This window comes from Acomys russatus, chromosome 14 (genome assembly GCF_903995435.1).
Source record: "Acomys russatus chromosome 14, mAcoRus1.1, whole genome shotgun sequence".
In the NCBI taxonomy this organism is placed as follows: Eukaryota; Metazoa; Chordata; class Mammalia; order Rodentia; family Muridae; genus Acomys; species Acomys russatus.
In genome coordinates, this window is record NC_067150.1 from 44,875,104 (window position 1) to 44,895,268 (window position 20,165).

Here is a 20,165-nt window from a genome sequence, read left to right on the forward strand (position 1 = left end):
GTCATTAAGATGAGTCCTCTGAGGTAGATTTCTCACCAATCTGCTCCTGCTATAGGTAGCCTGACAAAGGGCAGAAGTTCTCTAGAATTCCCAGCAAGCATCCAAGATCCCTGCCTCTGGGCTTATATGTGTGAGCTGCTAGTCAAGTGCAGATTTTATGTGAATGCAGGGATATGAACTCACATTGTCCAACTTAAGCAGCACTTTACCAAGTCATGTCCCCAAGCCCAATAACACTAACCTTCGAAGTGTACGTCTTTTATGTAGATAAAGTCAGACAAAGACTGAAGCTGTACCTGTTTTCCTAGTAAGTCTTCTCTCTTGAGTGTGTCATAGACCTGGGTGGCAGTCTCTCTCCTCTGTGCCATGCCGCTGTCTCCTGTGCCCTCGTAGGCGAAGTAAGGAAGGATGTGCACAAGAATCTTCGGGAAGCATTCTGTCAGCAGACTCCTCCAGCTCTTCTGAATCCGATTAGCCATGGACTTCACCTCATCAAAATGGCTTCTAATCACCAAGTGTGGAATCAAAATCTTGTAACAAGATCTGAAAAGGTAGAAATTTAAAATTTAGGTTATAAAATTTTTCAAAGTAAAATTTCACATCAAAATTAACAAAATGCTTTAACAGTGTTTAAGACATCACTTGAGGTCTTTACATACTTTTTACACTTTTAATTTTTTTTATCTATTCAAACTTTTATGAATATAGGGGTTTTGCCTGAACATATGTCTATATACTTCCTTACATGCCTGGTACCTCTGAAGCCCCTTCAACCACCTGGATACAGGGTCTTCTGTAGTACAGGCTGGCACTGAACTCCCTAAGTAGATGAAAATGACCTTGAACTACTCAACTCCCTGCATCTACCTACCATCAGAGTGCTGGGATTACAAGTGTGCCCCAGTGTCTGGTGTATATAGTTAGTGCTGAATCCAGAACTCTGAACATGCACAGCATGGACTATACCAACTGTGTACACCCACAGCATGTACTGTACCAACTGAGCTACACACATGACATGCACTGTATCAACTGAGTACATACACAGCATGCACTGTACCAACTTTGTACACACACGGCATGCATTGTACCGAGTACACACACAGCATGCACCATACCAACTGAGTATGCACAGAGCATCCACTCTACTGAGTACACACATGGCATCCACTGTACCAACTGAGCTACATCTCAATCCCCACAAAATCATTGCAATAAGCTTTGATATCTGATAGAAATAATGATTAAATAATCTCCTAACAAGCAATAGGAAAAAAAGTCAAGCAGGAAACAATTGCCACTAGTAATTAATCTTTGATAATTTTCCAAAGGGAAGATATTCATGTGTAAACCAAGATGCATAAGGTACTGCACGGCTTACTCAGAAATACACAATTGATTACTAATATTGCTTCTAGCAATCCTAATTTAAGTACATCCTTTGATACATTCTTAATCGGTCTTTTTTTTTTTTTTTTTAACCAGGCTACTTCCTAAATGAAATTAGGGATGCGAAAGGTGGGAGGAGAGGTTTTCAAACACTATTGCACACACAGAGATAAACCTACCTATAAAAATCCTCAACACTTTTATAGTTTAGTAAAATAAAAGGAAAAGAAGCTAAGTTGTATTCAGTATCTTGAAGGTTCAGCCATTCCATAACCAGGTAATCCAGATGAGAAGCCATGAAGTCTTCTAAACATCTGCATCCAAACGATTCAGAGACTTTCTCTAAAACCTGCACAAAAGAAAAACATAACGTTTACGAAAATAAGAACAATCAACATATTGGTCCTTGTTAATATTTAAAATAGAACTTTATAAGTTACCCAATAATTTTCTACCTTCATTTCTTCATCAATAAATGACACAAGGATAATAAATGAGAAAATGGAAAATGTATTTAATATAACTGGCATAGCATCCAACACATAGAAAATGAATAATAAACATTAAATAAATAATAGCATAATTTTATACAGCTGATGATATCTCAAAGGAAAGTCAAAGGAAAAATTATTATTAGCCGGACATCCAAACTTTTAAAAATCTCAAAACACATAATCCTCATCGTTTGACTTTACTAATGAAGACTCAGGAACCAGATGCTGGGGGAAGCCCACCTGACCTTCCTACTCGGCCAGACACCTCACAGGGAAACAGCTTTCTCGTCTCCACACTGTCTTAAATTCCCTTCAGCCCAACGCCCCTCTTCCCTGTTTGCTTTATGTTCACTCCCTGTCAATTGGTTGCTTGTTCTGCTGATGGTTGGCTTTATTTAGCTCCTATTCACAGAAAGCTCTTTGATTAGCTAGGGCTGAACAACATCACAACTACTTGTTTATAATAAACAGAAAACTCTTGGGTTTAAAGGTGTGTGCTAGGGCTGAGCCACATCACAATCTCAGAGTTCACAGTGTGATCAAATATCATGCAACATCACTGGAATAATCAGGCAGTATAATAAAATACTTTTAATACCAATTGGTAAAAGGCTAACTCATTTAAGACCATTCCTTGCAGATTGGCCTACAATAAAGCTCCATGGACCTCATGCTGGTACAAAGTTAGTTGCTATCAGTCCACACTCCCATTAAAACCTCCAACAGGAACTTGCAGAGGTTATGAACTTAGAATGGAAGAACAGGGAGGGCCGCCACATTATGTAAAAATGGGATGACATGGTTGCAGTGATTTGAGCCCAGGCCTCTTTTCTAAATGTAACCTAAAAGCCACACTGCCCTCATCTTTGTTTTCGGGGCTTGTTAAATTCCAATGTGCTGCTGCACAATCCCTGAGGCAAAACCATCCTAACATCTCCAAGTGTTTCCCTCAATAAACCCTGTTCCAGAGAATATAGTCTGTGTAGAGAAAGACCACTCACTTCTGCTTAGCTTCAGCGAGTGCGTTATCAAATGTTCTTAAACTGACTGAGTATTAAGACACACGGGATACAAATTCATATATCACTTACAGAAGTATTAGTTTGGCTGTGGATGGGGGTATAGCTCAGTAGTACGGCGCTTACTTACTCAGTAAAGGTGCTGAGTCCAAGCCCCAGCAGTGTAAAGTGCAAGAGCATGCGAGCATGCACACCACCACACACCCCCATTAAGCTTTTTTTTTTTTTTAAGATTCCAAGTCTAAAAATAACTGTTTCTAAGTGTCAAATGCCACATGCAAACAACATGAAAGTACTCATCATACCTTTTTCACAAGGTGAGGTTCTAATCCATTTTCCTTCACAGATTTACACAAGGCAAACAAAGCCTGTTTTTCACAGATAGGGCTACAGTGCAAGACCACAGCTATCATCATGAGTAAGACAGATTTTCTGTTATAAATCTCATCCAGAAGATCGGGGTTCTGAGTATCACATAACTTAAAAAAAAAAATTGTAAGAATAATGGCATAAATATCTTAAATGGTAAAACAAGCAAGCAAGCTCAAATCCAAGTATTCTCTAACCTCTAAGTAGCCTGCAATGTTTAAATCCTATAGTAATGAGCTACAAGGAAAGACTGGAGAAATAAGCTTTTCTATAGTTAAGAAAAGCTGCCATTTCTAAGATTTAATGGAAACAATTACCAAAGGAAAACGATTTTCGCAAGGCATTAAGTGGTTTAAAGAACAAGAAGTATTAATAGCTTTTCCACTACAAGGTGTTATTCCTAAGAGGACTTCTATTAAGACATCTTTAGTGTTTCCTTCTTTTAAAAAAAAACACTGCATCTATATCATCAAAGAAATAAGAAAGTCTTGCAAGCAGAATGACATGTTTTCAGTTTAATGATCAATCACATTCTAAAAATCCCCAACAGGCACCCATCTCCATTTTAAAAATTTATTCTTATGTGTGTGGTGTTTTGCCTGCATGTATGTCTATGCACAGTGCCTGCAGAGATAGATACCCAGGGACTGGAACTACAGATGGTTGTGAGCTGCCACCTGGGTGCTGGGAATCAAACTCTGGTCCTCTGGGAGTGCAGCCTGCACTTTAACTAAGAACCACTGGAGCCCCTATCTGATTCTTGTACTAGCTGGACTCACTCTACAATCCAAATCTAACTCAGTCCTTGAATAGTAAAGTAAGGTCATAGGCACACACCACCATACAGAGCACTTTTTGGTGTTCTGGGTTTTTATTTCTTAAAGATTTCTTAAACTAAACAAGCTCTTTTAATCTCTTCTGTATATTAAATACCCATTAAAGACCATCCTCACAAAAATACCAGGTAAGTTAAAGCAAAAGTAGTTGCTATTATCTGACTCATTCTGACCTATAATTTTTCATTCAGAAAAATTTTATTTAGTCCATACAGATGACTTAGACCAGCTTTATAGTGTAAACTACTAAGTGCAAATTCTCATCTCAAGTGAGCTAAAGAAATATAACACAGACAGACCACATGTCTGAGTATTAGCATGTACATGTTAGCAGAATTACCACTTCTCTTATTCCTGCCTCTGCTTTCCTGTATGCATTTTTAAAAGCTGCTTGCTGAAACGTCGAAGGAAGTGCTTTCAAGCATCTGGAGGAATCTCCTTGATTCATATCCTGAAATAATCTTTAAAAACAAACAAACAAAAAAAATCAATTTATTTCAACCCTACATATCAAAGTATAGAAGAGAACAAAGTAAAGCCCTCCATGAGGTAAGTACACCAGTTCTTCCTTTGAAAGGCTACTTTAGCAGTTCAGACCATCTTCTCAATGTTAAGGTCCTTAAACTATAAGCCTATTTCTCCTGTAAGAAAAGAAGATGACTACTGGTCAGATTGGAACATTCAGCTCACGCTGTCAGAAAGATTCACTGTCCTCTTACCAAACACTAATCACAAGAGTCCACAAATGTCTCTGCCAATCTAACAGTGAATCACCCCAAAGGTGAGTAACTTAGTGCTTCAATGTTCAGTTTACACTATATTTTATGTGGAGAAAGGTTATCAGTGCCTGATATAATATCCATATTTAAGGCACCTCTGTAAAAAATTTTGTCCTTGATATTTAAAATAAAAATTTTATGTTATTTCTGATTCCTTTGTTTTGCTAGCTTCTCTTGAAATAGTCCAACATTAAATGTCTTGACAAATCAGAGACCAAACAAACCACAAACAAATCCTACTTACTTTCTTAATATTTTTTTTTTAAATTAGGATTGCCTCCCATGATACCACTACAGAGCAGCGATTTGAACTCCCACAAAGAACCATTAGCAATCTTGACAATGCACTAATTTCTTACTAAAACAAACGAAGAATGAGACAACGCCTGGTTCATGGAAATACCACTGTCACAGATTCAATGTTTGGAAATATTAGTTCTAAAATCACGGAACAGTGGTCTTCAACCTTCCAGATGCTGCCTACTCCTTTAATACACTTCCTCAGGTTGTGGTAAAGCCCAATCATAAAATTATTTTTGCAACTACTTCATAACTATAATTTTGCTACATTATGAATTGTAATAATGTAAATATCTGTTTTCCGATGGTCTTAGGCAACCCTCACAGGGTCGTGACCCACAGGTTGAGAATCACTGTCATACAGCATGTGACTACTAAGACAATTTCATTATGGTGGCCTTCTTTTACTGGTCACTTAGGTCTGAATAACATGTATTTTCCAGCTTTGATGGTTTTAAAGCAGCACATGATTTCTTTCGTAAACACATTCATTTATTTCCCCAATTGTCAATGAACACCCACCACAGCCAAATGTTATTTTAGCTTAAAAAACAACATCTTATGAAATGAGGAAATTACTATCTTATTGACTCACATGAAGCCATGGTAACATCCAAATATTCTACACCTCCTAAAGTACACCAGACACATCTCAACTCAATTCAATGGCTTATTAGCTCCATAGCACTAAGCAAATTACCTCTCAAAGCCAGCATTTTCACTTGTACATTGCAGAAAACAATGTTATCTAAGTGACAGAACTGTCAGATTAAAGAGAAAACATAAATCCCAGGCCCATGTGTGTACTGATTAAGTGTAAGTTGCTGTTAACATCACAGCCTGTGGAGATGCTGTGCTGCCAGCAGCACTCCAAGCGCTTCCTGAGACCTCAGCATTACCTGCTGACTGACCCTGCAGCCAACATCCGAACTTGATGATGCTCATCGGCAAGAAATTGTGGAAATACTTCATTTACGGGAAAGTCTTGTCCCTTTACATTAAGAATCGCCCATTTGCAGTATGGATCAGCCTATAATAAAATAATAATTAAGGGTAAATACAAAATGCAGAAATAAAGGCAGCTTTAATCATCCCAATTCTTTCTTGTAACATGGAGTGACTCACCTCAAGCAGAGCTTGAAGACACTTGACTAATGCCATTCTTACAGAGAATATACATTTCTTCTCCTTTGTTAGATGCCTGAAATTACATAAGATTTTCAATGTAATAATTATTCAAACAAAGCAAAGACAAAAAAAGAAATCAATGGATATTAACGTTATCACAAGTTATTTCCAAAATTGTCTTAAATTAATTCACATTATATAGAAAATATCAGTATATTTATATTCCCTAAAATTCGAGCTAACTTAAAAATATTCATTTGTTTTGTGTCTTGAAACTGACACACTTTGGGTACCCATGCTATAGCAAACTAAAGGTAAACAAAATATCCTTTAAGTTTTGGTCATTATAACATAGATTTACTTAGAGAAGTCCTTATTAATCAAACAGAATGAGGTATGTAAGTTACATGTATGAGATCTTCTATAAGTATCAAATATGTTATTGTTGGGCCAGCGAGATGACTCAGTGGGTAAAGGCACCTGCCGGGCCTGAGTTCAATGCCTGGGACCCACATGGTAGAAGAAAAGCTGACTTTCACTAGTTGACCTCTGACCTGTACATGTGCACCATGGCATGTGCGCATGGATTTCCCCATAACATAAATAAAATGTTAGAAAGATGTTAAAATGTTCATGTGAGACGATGAGTGAAATAAACAGTGACAAAGCCAGCTGATTCATTTGGATGACCAACAATTCAATTGGTTTAGGATTGTCGTGCTTTTTTTATGCAACATCCATGTCAAGTTGTTATGTGATTTAAAATTTACAGGGCCATATACAAAACACTTTAGAAAATAAAAATAATATATACAAAATATGTAGCTTTTCAATTATGGAATGGAAGACAGAGCTGGGGAAATGGCTCAACGGAAAAAGTACTTGCCATGTAATTGTGACAAGCCACAGAATGGACCTCTAGAACTCATGCAACGTAACACGCAGCAGCACCCATGTGACCTCAGCACACCTACAGCAAGATGTGAAGCAGAAAGCGGAGGAACGTGTGGACCTGGCAGCCTGGTATATGCAGCAGCAAATAGGTACAAAATGAGGGCTGACCCCCAAAGCTCTTCATTCATTGTTACGGGAGTGCAGCGACACACGTGTAACCACACTCATACAAGGGAATGTTCACACAAACATGCACACTAAACTAAGAAAAGGAAGACAGACTACGTATGTTACTGTTAAAAGATTCAAAATGCTACACAAGATAATCTGAAAGAAAATCACTACTGTACAGAGTTTACATCTGCATCCAGAGATAGAAAAACAACTAGAGATGGAGACTTAACCTACCAAAATGCTCCAATCACCGTCAGAAACTGTCCTTGAGCATTTCTTGAGCTCTCGGTGTCCACAATGCCCTGGCCTAGGTTTGTCACTATATGAAGAACGTTGCTTAAAATCGCCTCACAAACATCTTGGTCACGACGATGCAGAGAACATACAAGGCTGTGGGAGAAAAAGTTTGCTATAAGCTTACAAGAACACGGCAGTTAGTTTATAATTTAAAGTGAGCATAGCACATGGCTTTCACTTCTTACGATAATGGTTTCAGAAGTTCAGCAACATCTTCCACTGGCAATGAACGCTCTTTTCCAGGGAGATCCTTCAGAAGCACTAAGTACTACATGGTGGGGGGAAAAAAAGCCAGCTTTACCCACAAACCATTTACTTTTAAAAGCATATATAAACAAAATTAAACATGCACATGGCTGTCAATTTATGAACACAGCATATAATAAAAATAATTAAAAATATCTTTACAATCAAATACTAGATTCAAAACTCAGCACAACAACCATAACTTAAATGGTCCAAAATTCCTGACCGTATGCCATGGAAAATATATACTCTCCCTAAGTCAACCATCTGGCCAGGTAACTAAGGGCTAAACACTAACCTCTACTGCTGGAATCAATAAAAGATCATTACTGTCACTCCCACAGCTAAAAGATAGAGAATCTGAGACTACACTGTCTCTACACTCCCACAATAACATCTGCTATGGTAAGTTCAATGATGAAAAATTACTGGATTCTGGGAAGCAAAGATTAATTGAGAAGAAAAATATCCTAAGCTACCTACTTAGCCATTTTGTGACTATGTGTTACCACACACACACAAAGAGCTGTTCTGTAAGTGAGCATTTATAATGGTAGTTATGACTGAGCCTGTCTCAAAGAAGATGTTTCTTGTCCAGTCAATAATAATTCAAAAGAATTACAAGTAATACTCAAAATTAATGCGTCAGCATTCCCTTCGATTGTTTTCACAGTATGTTAAAAGAAACAATGAGAAATCTAGGCACAACAGCAAGTATCTCTCACCCCATTTATTCACTGAAACTGTTCAACCCGGTCTTGGAAACACACACACACACACACACACACACACACACACACACACACACACACTATTTATCTATCTACCTACCTATCTATAATGATTAGTCCTACATTTATCTTTCAAAAGTTATTTTTATCCTTCAAAATTACTGTCCTACTCTCACATATCCAACCATTACATTTAAATGGCAAAACCAGACAAAAACCAAAAAGCTTCTTCAATCCACTTGACTCACCACATGCAGGTGGAGGGGCTTAGTAAGATCCAGTGTGCTAGAATCAAGCAGCATTAACAATTTTCTTCTAATATCAGCTCCTCTAAAAGATACAGTATTGCTCTGAGATGCAGTTACACACAGACATAAAAACCTAAGCATGTCTAAAAGAAGAAGATCTTGCTTCGACAAGTAGTCAGCAGCTAAAGGATTCATGGCACCTAAAAATAAAAGGCGTTTATTAACACTAGGAAAGGTGCACAGCAGACAGATATGACCGCAAACATCTTTCCAGGTTTCCAAAATCCAAATAATCTATCATTTAGTTAAAAAAAAAAAAAAAAACAGCTATTTTTAATTCTTCCATGAAGAATAAAATAAGAAACTAATAAATTTGATTTTTAAATGACAGTAATTTAAAATGTGTAGTAAGGAGGGACAGTGAAGTTGGCTCAGCAAGAAAGAGCCCTTGCACATGGCTGACAACACAGTTTGAAACCAAGAAACCACAGTCCCCAGGTGAAGAAGAGAACCAATCCCTGCAACACTGTGCTCTAATCTCCACCCGTGCCCACATTAACGCACACGAACACAAAAAATAATGAAAACAATATGTGCCTGGGCATGATGGCACACACTATTAACCTCAGTACTTGGGAGGCAGAGGCAGACGGATCTTTTTGAGTTTGTAGGTCAGTCTGGTCTATGGAGTGAGTTCCAGGACAGGGATTCAGAGTTAAACTCTGTCTCTGGGGGTGGGGGTTGGGGGTTGGGGGGGGGGGGGTGGGGGTTGGGAGGTGGCAGGTGGGGAGGGAAGAAGAGTCTTAAATGTATAGAAAAAAACTATGCAAGTAGACTAAACCTAGGGGAAGTGAATTTACCATTAAAGTTCCTTTCAATGAGGCCCCTTATGGGGTCAAATTAATATAAATGGTAAAAGAAACTCCAAGCAGTAAACACTTACCGATAGTATTCTGGTTCTCTCCAGGATCATTTGCGTCACTCACAGTACTAGCCGGGTAACCACCGAATAGACCTGCAGATGACGGGCCCTGTGCCTCCATTAGGTTCTCATCAGTATCATCTTTCACTGAATGCACTTCTCCATAATCAAATGGCTTTTTCATACAGGATGCCTTTAGAGGAGAAACAAAGATGCTGCTATCAGCTTCTTTCAAAAGCACGCTAATCTATCACTTTATAGGGAAGTGGACATATAAACTGGAATCTATTTAGATAATAACAAACCTTTAAAAATAAAAATTATCACGAGCCAGCAAGGTGGTTCATGAGATAAAGCACTTGCTGCCAGGCCTGATTACCTGAGGTAAGCGCCTGGAAAAAACTCCAAAAATTGTTCTGACTTCTACATGTGCACTCTGACACATACTGTCTCATACATACATACACACACACAAACACACACACAGAGAGAGAGAGAGAGAGAGAGAGAGAGAGAGAGAGAGAGAGAGAGAGAGAATAAATAAATGTAATGAAAAAGAAGTCCCGCAGTCATTCTGTATTATATTTAAACATTCAAACACCACTCTGTACCCCTACAAACATATAGAACTATACTTTGCAACATTTAATAAAATTCTTAAAAGTTAACAGCAGAAATTGATAAAAGCATAGAAAAAGTATCAATTATTAAGACTATTCTGTAGGACAATAACAATATCCATCAAAAGCAACTTTAAAGCTGGACGCAGAGGCCATGCCTGTAATCCCACCTCTTTGGATGACAAAACAAATGAACCACTTGGGCCTAGAGTTCAAGGCCATCCTGGGCAACACAACTAAGATCTTATCTTAAAAGAAGCAAACAAACATGCTCACTAAAGTTCACATATGTTGAACAAGCACTTCAGAATCAATAAAGCTTATTAGTTAAAAAAAGGACTCATACTTACTAAACTTTTACAAATATCTGCAATGTCATTCATAAGTTTTGATGTTAATAATCGTAAGAAAAAAACAGATGCAATCTTGTTTGGATTGTGCTGTAATTTAAACAAAGATACAAGCAATTAAAAAATAAAACAAATATGTAGATTTTTGTGATACTATTTTCTCTACCTTGAATGAAATGTAGATGAAGAGTTCAGAACTGAGGCCAAGTTATACGTCAGGATACACAACCATCTTTCTTTGTTAAGGACAGGACTTACTGAGTCCATTTCAAGAGGGTGGTAAACTAAGAAGTAAGCAGAACAGTAACTACAGGCTAGCCTCTTTTCTTAAGGAAAAAGAAATAAAGTAAATGTTTTTGTGTTTATGTATCATTAAAGTACTAGCTATTGATTCTAAGCAAAAAAGAAATTAACTATGAGGTGTAGTCTTTGATTTCATGCCTTCGACACTCATATAAAATACAGGAAAGATATTAGAAAACAAAACCATATGTTATAAAGATTAAGTTGCTGTGTACTAGCTTTCAAAGACTGTTCCTATAATTGGCAACACTCTAGCATGAATTAGCTACCCTAACAAGCCTGTACAAAAGCAAAACAATTGCACACAGTAGGACTTTTTCTATCAAATGTTACCTAAGATGATATGGGTAAGAGAAAGTAACATTTGTACTAGTGTCATATATCTTTGTTGGCACTCTACAGAATGAGCTACATCCCAGGATGTATGTACCATTCATGGCTTGTGGCATAGTTATTATGAAAAATCACATACTTGTTAACAATGAAATTAATGAAAGTGTGCTAGCAATTGGGCACTAGCCCAAAAGGCATGTCCACGAAAGTCTTCACTTACCAGGAGAGTGGGATAGATGTGAGGACATCCTACTGAGACTCTAGGTAAGAGAAATGTAGGAGATGGGGAAATAGAAGGACCCAGGGGGCCCTAGAAACCTACAAGAAGAACATCATGATAGGTGGATCGGGGCCCAGGGGGGACTGCTTAAACTATTGCACTAACCAAGGATAATACAAGTGGCAAACATCAAACCCCTACTCTGATCTACCCAATGGACAGGACATTCTCCACAGTTATGTGAAGAGCGGGGACTGATTCTGACATGAACTTTCGTGCTCCATATTTGACCACCTCCCCTTGGTGAGGAGGCCTGATGGCACTCAAAGAAAGAATAAACAGGCTACCAAAATGAAACTGGATAGCCTATAACCATATAGTGGGGGAGGAGGTCCTCCTCAGTCATAGACCTAGGGGAGGGGAATAGGGTGAAAGCGGGGAGGGAGGGAGGAACGGGAGGATACAAGTAATGGGATAACAACTGAGATGTAATCTGAATAAATTAATAAAATTAAAATAAAAAAAGTATGCTAGCAATACAAGACTCAACTGTGTGTGTATATATGTGTGTATATATAAAAATAAGATGAAGTTATGAAATTGTCTCATGAGAAACCAATATTCTCTTCAATTTAATTTCAGACCAGCATATAAACTTATAAATGGACCAAAAGCTCAACAGCACTCAATAATATGTCCCATGAATACACTATACTACCAAGACGACACTCTTACCTTGGTATCTCTACACAAGCAACTGGTACACAGATGTATCACATTTCTCAATGAAGCAATTCTAGATTCTTCATTTGTCTTGTTTTTAAACAGAGAGATGCTTTCTCCTGCACACTGCATTAGAGACTATTTAGAATTGAAGAAAAAGACAAATTGCAGTTGAAATAACAACTTAGTATTGTTGTTTTGAAATTTCATTTAAGAACAGATATTAAATATATTTACAAAGTGAATATGAAACTGGTAGTGGGGACTGACACGGACACTTGGGAAAGACTGGTGCAGAAGGATCAAGAGGTCAGCCTTGGCTAAAAGCTGAGACCCTGACACCAACAAGTGCACACCCCAAAAGAAAGCAACAAATCCCAGCTTTGTGTGGCAATATACCTATAATCTCAGTGTGCAGAGGCTCAGAGGGGACAGGGCCTTCAGTTCCAGGCCAGGGTGGACTCTACAGTGAGACCTTGTGTCAATAAACAAAATGACAACAAAAACTCTCCACAGATATACTAGTATTAAGAGATGAAAAAAGTTTTAGTCTGGGCAGTGGTGGCACACGCCTTTAATTCCAGAATTCAGGAGGCAGAGCCAGGCGGATTTCTGTGAATTCAAGGCCAGCCTGGTCTACACAGTGTGTTCTAGGACATTCGGGACTACAAGAGACACCTCGTCTTTAAAGAAACCAACCAAAGAAAAAAAGATGAAGAAAGTTTCAAGCTTAGAAACTACTTGATTAATATACCCATTCAAGAATTCTTCATTACAGATCATTTTGGGGGAAAAAATTTAAGAATACAAATAAAAATCAATGTGTATAGCCAGGCATGGTAGTATACACTTTTAATCCCAGAACTTGGGAGGTCGAGGCAGGTAGACCTCTGTGAGTTCCAGGACAGGCAGGAATCCTATCTCAAATAGTAGTAGAACCTACTAGTAGTAGTAACAATAATATTCATATTCCAATGAGGCTATATTGTGATATGAGATCATGTGCCATATTTATTTATTATTGGTTTATAGTAATTTCACATTTTTAAGGAAGGAAACAGTATTTCTTTTAGACTGTATAAGTGAAAGAAAAAAGTTCATCTGTATATGCTGAGCATCTCTAATCTAAAATACACAAGACAAAAAAGTTTTAGAATTTGGAATATTTGCATATACATAACAAAGTATCATTGGGATAGAGGGATAAATCACAAGTCTAAAAACACACTATTTGTTTCATCAACTCTGTTGTTCAGTTTTTTTGTCAACTTGACACAAGCTAGAGTTATATGACAAGAGGGAACCTTAATTGAGAAACTGGTCAACAGGCAAGCATGTAGGGGCATTTTCTTGATTGTAGAAGAGCCCAGCCTATTGTGGACAGTGCCATCTCTGGGCAGGTCCTGGGGCAAGACACCAAAGTGAGCAAGCCTGGGGGAGCAAGGCAATATAAGCACTCTCCTGTGGCCTCTGCTTACCACCTCCAGGTTCCTGCCCTGGCTGCCCTGTATGATGGACCATGATCCTGATGTGTCAGCCAAATAAGCCTTCCTCCTCAGACTGCTTTTGGACATGGTCTTTAGCACAGCAACAAAAAGCTAAACACAGCATCTGACACACGTCTGATGGTAAACCCGTGTCTACATTTTGACTATGACCTGTCATACGAGGGCAGATGTGGAAATTTTCACCTTTGCGGTTGTGCAGGAACTAAGATTTTCCAGTTCTAAACTGTTTCAGATTTCCAGATTAGGGACATTCAACTTATATACAAATTTATTTTACATAACTTTCCAGGAATTCAATCCATTTAAATTCATCTAAAATGTTATCAGTATAAATTTTCCTACCTTGGCCTTCTGGAATAACTCTGACTTAAATGCTTCGTCTTCCGTTACTATACCCACGTAACAATAGCAGCCAAGAACGCCCACCAAAAGACCTGAACACCGGACAAGTGTTTCTGAACTTGTAATCTTAAAATAAATCATAAATTTAAAAATATAGTATTAGATATAAATAATTCTGTGTACTTTGGAATTACCTCTAGAAAAGCAAGTCCCTGTACATATAAATGAAAATTCAACAGAATTAAAGCTGGAATACTCTACGTAACCTTTAAAACCCGTTCAAAGATCACTGTAGAGTTATGATAACCAATTTCCAAAAGAAAAAAAAATTGGCCTAAGTTACACATAAAGACAGGTTAAGAGTGCCAGGCAGTGGTGGTTGCATGCCTTTAATCCTAGCACATAAGAGGCAGGGATAGGTGGATCTCTGTGAGTTCAAGGCCAGCCTGGTCTACTGAGCCTGAGTTCCAGTACAGCGAGGGCTGTTACAGAGAGAAAACCTGTCTCAAACAAGCAAAACACAACACAACAACAACAAGAACAGCAAGACAGACAAACTTATCACCTCCTGAGGGAACAGTACACAAGAAGAAGGAAAGCAAAAGCCTGGCAAGCAAATAAATGCCACAGGACATGAGTAGAGCTGGCATTGTGGCTCAGTGCTAACAAGCACAGGCCCTAGGCGCGATTCCTAGTACTGAAGGGAAAACAAAAGACTTAGAATCTGAGTGAAAACTAGATTCATAAAAAAAAAGAAAAAAGAAAAAAGAAGGGCGGTGGTGGCACACGCCTTTAATTCCAGCTTTTGGGAGGCAGAGGCAGGCGATCATTGTTGAGTTTGAGGCCAGCCTGGTCTACAAAGCGAGTCCAGGACAGCCAAGGCTACACAGAGAAACCCTGTCTCGAAAAAACAAACAAAGACTCCTGAACAAGAGCCTTTACTGATTAATAAGCTTTTTATGACTCCAGATTACAGAAAACATTTTTGCTATGCTAGTACCCATTGGTTAGACAACTTTACAGGATTATAGAAGAACCTTCAAAGATCACACCGAAAAACAAGATCATGTTTTGTGCCGGTCTTACAATAGGAAATGACATTTTAAGAAGAAAACTAAACTATTTTAGAACAAAATCAGCTGCAGCCGTGATAAAGGAGACCATCAGGAAATGGCAAGGACAAAAGGAACATCCACAATGCTTCCACTTGGATTTTTGGTCATTTTCCAAGGCTGCTTATTTCACTCCTTTGGGAGTTTACAAGCTTTTAAAATTATGCCATTTATATAACACAAGACTTTGTGGAAGATCTAAAGATTAATAAATTATTATGCCCCTTAACCAAATTATGGTAAAGGTTGAGATATATAAACATATAAATATCCATGGTACAAATAAGATACTAATAAGGTGTCCTTAAAATTGAAAAAACAAACAGTATGAATTTTTGTTGTTGTTTGGCTTCTTTGTTTTTTGAGACAAGGTCTCTCTGTGTAGCCTTGGCTGTCCTAAACTCGCTTTGCAGACCAGGATGGCCTTGTACTCATAAAGATCCTGTCTGCCTCTGCCTTCCAAGTACTGGGATTAAAGGTATGTGTCACCATGCCTGGCGTTGTTTTTTCAAGACATGGTTTCTCTGTTTATATTCCTAGCTGTCCTAGAACTAGCTTTTAGACCAGACTGGCCTTGAACTCAGAGATCCACTTGCCTCTGCCTTCCAAATGCTGGGATTAAAGGTATATGCTACTACCCTCAAAACTATGAAACTAATAGGTGAAAAAAACTAAAGCCAGGCAAGTGGTGCATGTCTGCAATCCTAGGACTTGGGGAGGCAGAGGCAGGTGGATCTCTGTGACATGGAGGCCAACTTGGTCTACAAATTGAGTTCATGGCTACACAGAGAAACCCATCTCAAGAAAAAAAGAAAAAAAAAGGGTAAGAAAACTAGTGTGGCTGAACATAACGTTTCCACAACAAACGTAACATGTGGCCATCTAAGTACATGGAGAAGAACAGATAATACACCATACACAAAAAGAAATGGTGTTTTACAAGAGACTAACATACATGGATTTGTGATGTTACAAAGATAAAAGACATCTTCATTTGGGGTACTGGGTAGCCAATGGCCTGCGGAGCAACATGCCTAAGGTTTATTGTGGCTACTGTGATAGGTATCCTATCCATGCTTCTCCGTCTGTGAGGAAGACATGTTGCAGTGGTAGGAAACACAAAGAGAATGTGAAATCCTACTACCAGAAATGGCTAGAGGAGCAGGCCCATAGGCTAGTTGACAAAACACCTGCTGCATTTCAACAAGATACCTCCAGCTCCATTCTCTGCTCCTCCTCCTCCTGCAGGGGCCATGATCCCACCTCCCCCCAGTCTCCCAGGCCCTCCTCGTCCTGGCATGATGCCTGCACCCCACCCTGGGAGGCCCTCCTGTGATGCCAATGATGGGCCCTCCTCCTCCAGGGATGATGTCCATGGGACCTACTCCTGGAATGAGACCATCCATGGGTGGCCACATGCCCATGATGCCTGGGTCTCCATGATGAGACCTCCTGCTCGCCTTATAATGGCGCTCACTTGCCCTGGCATGACTCAGCCAGACAGGTAAGAGCAGAAAGGCTCTTTATCAGTTTTGCATTTCTGTTTCACCAGGAGATCATGGTGCTGAGCCTGAGTGTTTTCTAGCTGCATGACAAGAAAGCTGCCCCCTTCACAACAGACTAATTTTGGAGGGGAGAAGTGGTATAAAAAGAAGTACAGTTTTCACTTATATTGTGAAATGTGAAAATAAAACTGTCAGTTGTTTTAGTTGAAAAAGAAAGAAACAAAGAAAGAGAGAAAGAAACCTTTCTTGACTTCTAAAACTCGGGTAATGACTAGTCCATTTCATAGCTTTTAAAACCATTCCACTTACTTCAAATGCTACTGCAGCAGATCTACTGATTTTTCTTTCCTGTGACTATGCTTTCCTTCCCTTTGTATCTCTACGCTCCTTCCATCATGGAATTTAGACTCACACCAGCACTACATCCCACTAACCTCCCTAAAGAATTCTTTGTCTACACAATTCCTGGAACAAAGTTTCTCAGAGTTATTGTTTTCCTTCCTCAATGCTAACATTCCCTATTTTGGGGTGTGCCCCCACTTTATTCACAACCAGGCTTTCCTCATCTTTCGTGCTTTCACGTTCCCATGTTTCCTTCCTAAGTGTCTACAAAGGCTCAAGATAGACCTCAATTATTTTCTAAGGAAATCTCACCTCAGATGAGTAATTATTTAGAAGTTGTTCTGATAATCCCAGAAGATAATGATCCAATGACTCTTTGAGATTTTGGTGAACAGAAAAGCCAACACTAGATTGAAATTTTTCTACATCACATTCTTTCATGGTGGTTAAAAAATCCATGTTGTCAAAAGTTGTCTGAAGAAACAGTTCTTCTACTTCTGAAAATGGAGGCTCCTCTCTAACTTGGCAGTGCTGTTCACTTCAAGAGTGAGATTCTGATTAGTAACATGATCTAATGAGTTTCAACTTATTTGCAATATAGTGCAATTTAAAACATCAAGAAAGCATTTACACCATTCAAAGACTGCTGATACAATTTGTGAGTTATTTTGTCAAAACCTTTTCTTCTTTGGACTTCTATAGAGAACTAAATTGAAGATTTCTTTATTCGGTAGCAAATTTTACTCATAAAAATATATAAGCCACAATTTCAAAGGCAAATTCAGAAAAATATTTAGAGACTAAGAGTAACCACGTGAATGTAATTACCAAAACAGTGTCTTCTTTTCATCTCTAATTTCCAAAATGAGTGATTTTTCTTTCACTTTAAGCCTTGGAGACAGGCACTGGATGGAGACTATCAGTGAGTTATTCTCAGTCACAATGACAAACTTAAGTATCTGAGTCAACCAACTAAAAAAGAAGTTTAGATATTCTTACTTTAATTATAACTCGGCTTTAAGTATTGGTTCTAGTTACACTGCTCAGGATGGTCTCAGCCTTCTGACTTCATGATAGTCTTGCTCCAGCCTCCCCGGTGTATGGACCACAGGACATCACTATACCCACCACTCGTTAGTATTTCTTTTGTTCCACCATCCATTTAGCTGGCTGGATTGAGTGGGTGTCTGTGTCTCTCTGTGTGTGTGTGTGTGTGTGTGTGTGTGTGTGTGTGTGTATACGTGTGCGTGCGTGTGTGCGCTCGCACGTGCACCAGATGTACCTGTGAAGTCAAATGAAAACTTACCAGAGTCAGTTCTTCCTTCCAGCATGTCAGTCCCGGGGACTGAACTCAACACGAGTATCAGGTTTGAAAATGCCTTTAACAAGCTGAGACACTTCACTGGACTATTTTTAAATCTAATAAATTTTACTCAACGTACTAAACAATTGGTCCCTTCTAAAATCTCGAGTCACATAAATTTTATGTTAAATCCCAACTTAACTGTTGAGTTTTTTTCTGCTGACACGTGTTATACACGTTATAATATACGTCAATAAAACCGTAGCATCATCTAAAGCTACGGAACATAAATTATAATCACAATAAGACACTTCTCTCCCTGTTAAACTGCAGTGATATTTTTCTTTGATCAGACCAATTTATATCATAATGGCCACCAAGATGAGCTCCCACCCTGATAGAGTTATTTTCTAATTAATACTATGTCTTAAACATCACATATTTTCTTATAATACATACCATTCTGGTACACTTTGAAAACACTTCATTGCCGCTTTAGAGTTTTTCATAGTGAGACTTACAAGAATTTTTTCCAGTGTAAGATGAGGAAAATTACTAAAAAGAAAAATGAAAAGCTTTACTTAAATGACCATATGCCATTAGAAAAACTAATCTTAAAAAAAAAAATCTTTTAACATAGCTACAAATTATGATACCAAAAACTCAGATACCAAACTAAGAAATGCTTTTATCTATCCTGAATCACTCAGTATTTGATAGTAGAATTTATTAAGGATGTTGGAACAATGCTACGATAGTTTCCAATGCTGATTAAAATAAGTTTTATGTGGTTTTAAAACTAGAATTTCTTTTTTCAAATGATCCGTTTAATTATTTTTGTTACTGTATGTATTGATAGGTGTTTTGCCTGCATCAATGTCTGTGCTTCATTTGTGTGCCTAGTGCCCACAAAGGCCAGAACAGGGTGTCAGATACCATGAAACTGGAGTTATAGACCATTATGTTTCCATGTAGGTGCCAAGAATCAAACCCTAGTCTTCTAGAAGAGCAGTCAAGCGCTTTTAATTGTTTGTTCCATTTTTCCATCACCCTCTCCACTAATAGTATTTCTGGGATAAAAGATTATAAAGTAAAGGAAAAGCACTATGTTTTATCCTAGAGTGGAACAGTAAGCTGGGCCCATCCTAGGGCCTAAGTTCTACTTTGTTTTCTCATCATTCATGTAACAAATTTCACACAGAAGATACTCATCATGATTAAGGACTAGGATGAGATAAGGGGATCATTTATAGAAGGTCACAAAGAAACACTACAGACCAGGTATGGTGGCACATGCCTTTAATCTTAGCACTCAGGAGGCAGAGGCAGGGGAATCCCTGTAACAGGCCAGCTTGGTCTATACAGCGAGTTCCAAGCCAGACTGGAGTTACATGGCAAGACTATGTCTCAAAAAAAAAAAAAAAAAGCAAAGCCACACACACACACACACACACACACACACACACACAGACACACATATACAAGAAGCAGCCAAAAAGGGGGAAGAAAAGAAAAAAAGAACAGGCGCCAAGTATTAATTCTGACAGGAAAAGACACTCTGGTGCCCTACAATGGGATGAGTGCTAATGATAATTTGCTGTGTACTTTTTTTAAGTCATGGTTTTCAATGTGTTTCTCATAAGTAGATTACAATTATTTGAGAAGATAATATGTGAAC

At 38.4% G+C, this 20,165-nt stretch overlaps 1 protein-coding gene and 1 pseudogene across 1 annotated transcript in view; one reads left to right on the forward strand and one right to left on the reverse strand.

Annotated features, from left to right (window-relative positions):
- The window catches only part of Atm (ATM serine/threonine kinase), a 97,672-nt gene that overhangs the window by 58,442 nt on the left and 19,065 nt on the right, over nt 1-20,165 (reverse strand). Inside the window, exons 12-26 of the mRNA XM_051156467.1 lie at nt 18,947-19,042; nt 17,497-17,722; nt 14,226-14,351; nt 12,388-12,513; nt 10,797-10,886; nt 9,848-10,019; nt 8,905-9,104; nt 7,865-7,947; nt 7,617-7,772; nt 6,312-6,387; nt 6,086-6,216; nt 4,448-4,568; nt 3,208-3,381; nt 1,569-1,738; nt 297-543 (exon numbers count right to left, since the gene is read on the reverse strand). Coding sequence (XP_051012424.1) covers nt 297-543; nt 1,569-1,738; nt 3,208-3,381; nt 4,448-4,568; nt 6,086-6,216; nt 6,312-6,387; nt 7,617-7,772; nt 7,865-7,947; nt 8,905-9,104; nt 9,848-10,019; nt 10,797-10,886; nt 12,388-12,513; nt 14,226-14,351; nt 17,497-17,722; nt 18,947-19,042 — 2,194 coding nt within the window. The remainder of the gene's footprint in view (nt 1-296; nt 544-1,568; nt 1,739-3,207; nt 3,382-4,447; nt 4,569-6,085; nt 6,217-6,311; nt 6,388-7,616; nt 7,773-7,864; nt 7,948-8,904; nt 9,105-9,847; nt 10,020-10,796; nt 10,887-12,387; nt 12,514-14,225; nt 14,352-17,496; nt 17,723-18,946; nt 19,043-20,165) is intronic.
- Nucleotides 16,368-16,845, forward strand: LOC127198483 (U1 small nuclear ribonucleoprotein C-like; annotated as a pseudogene).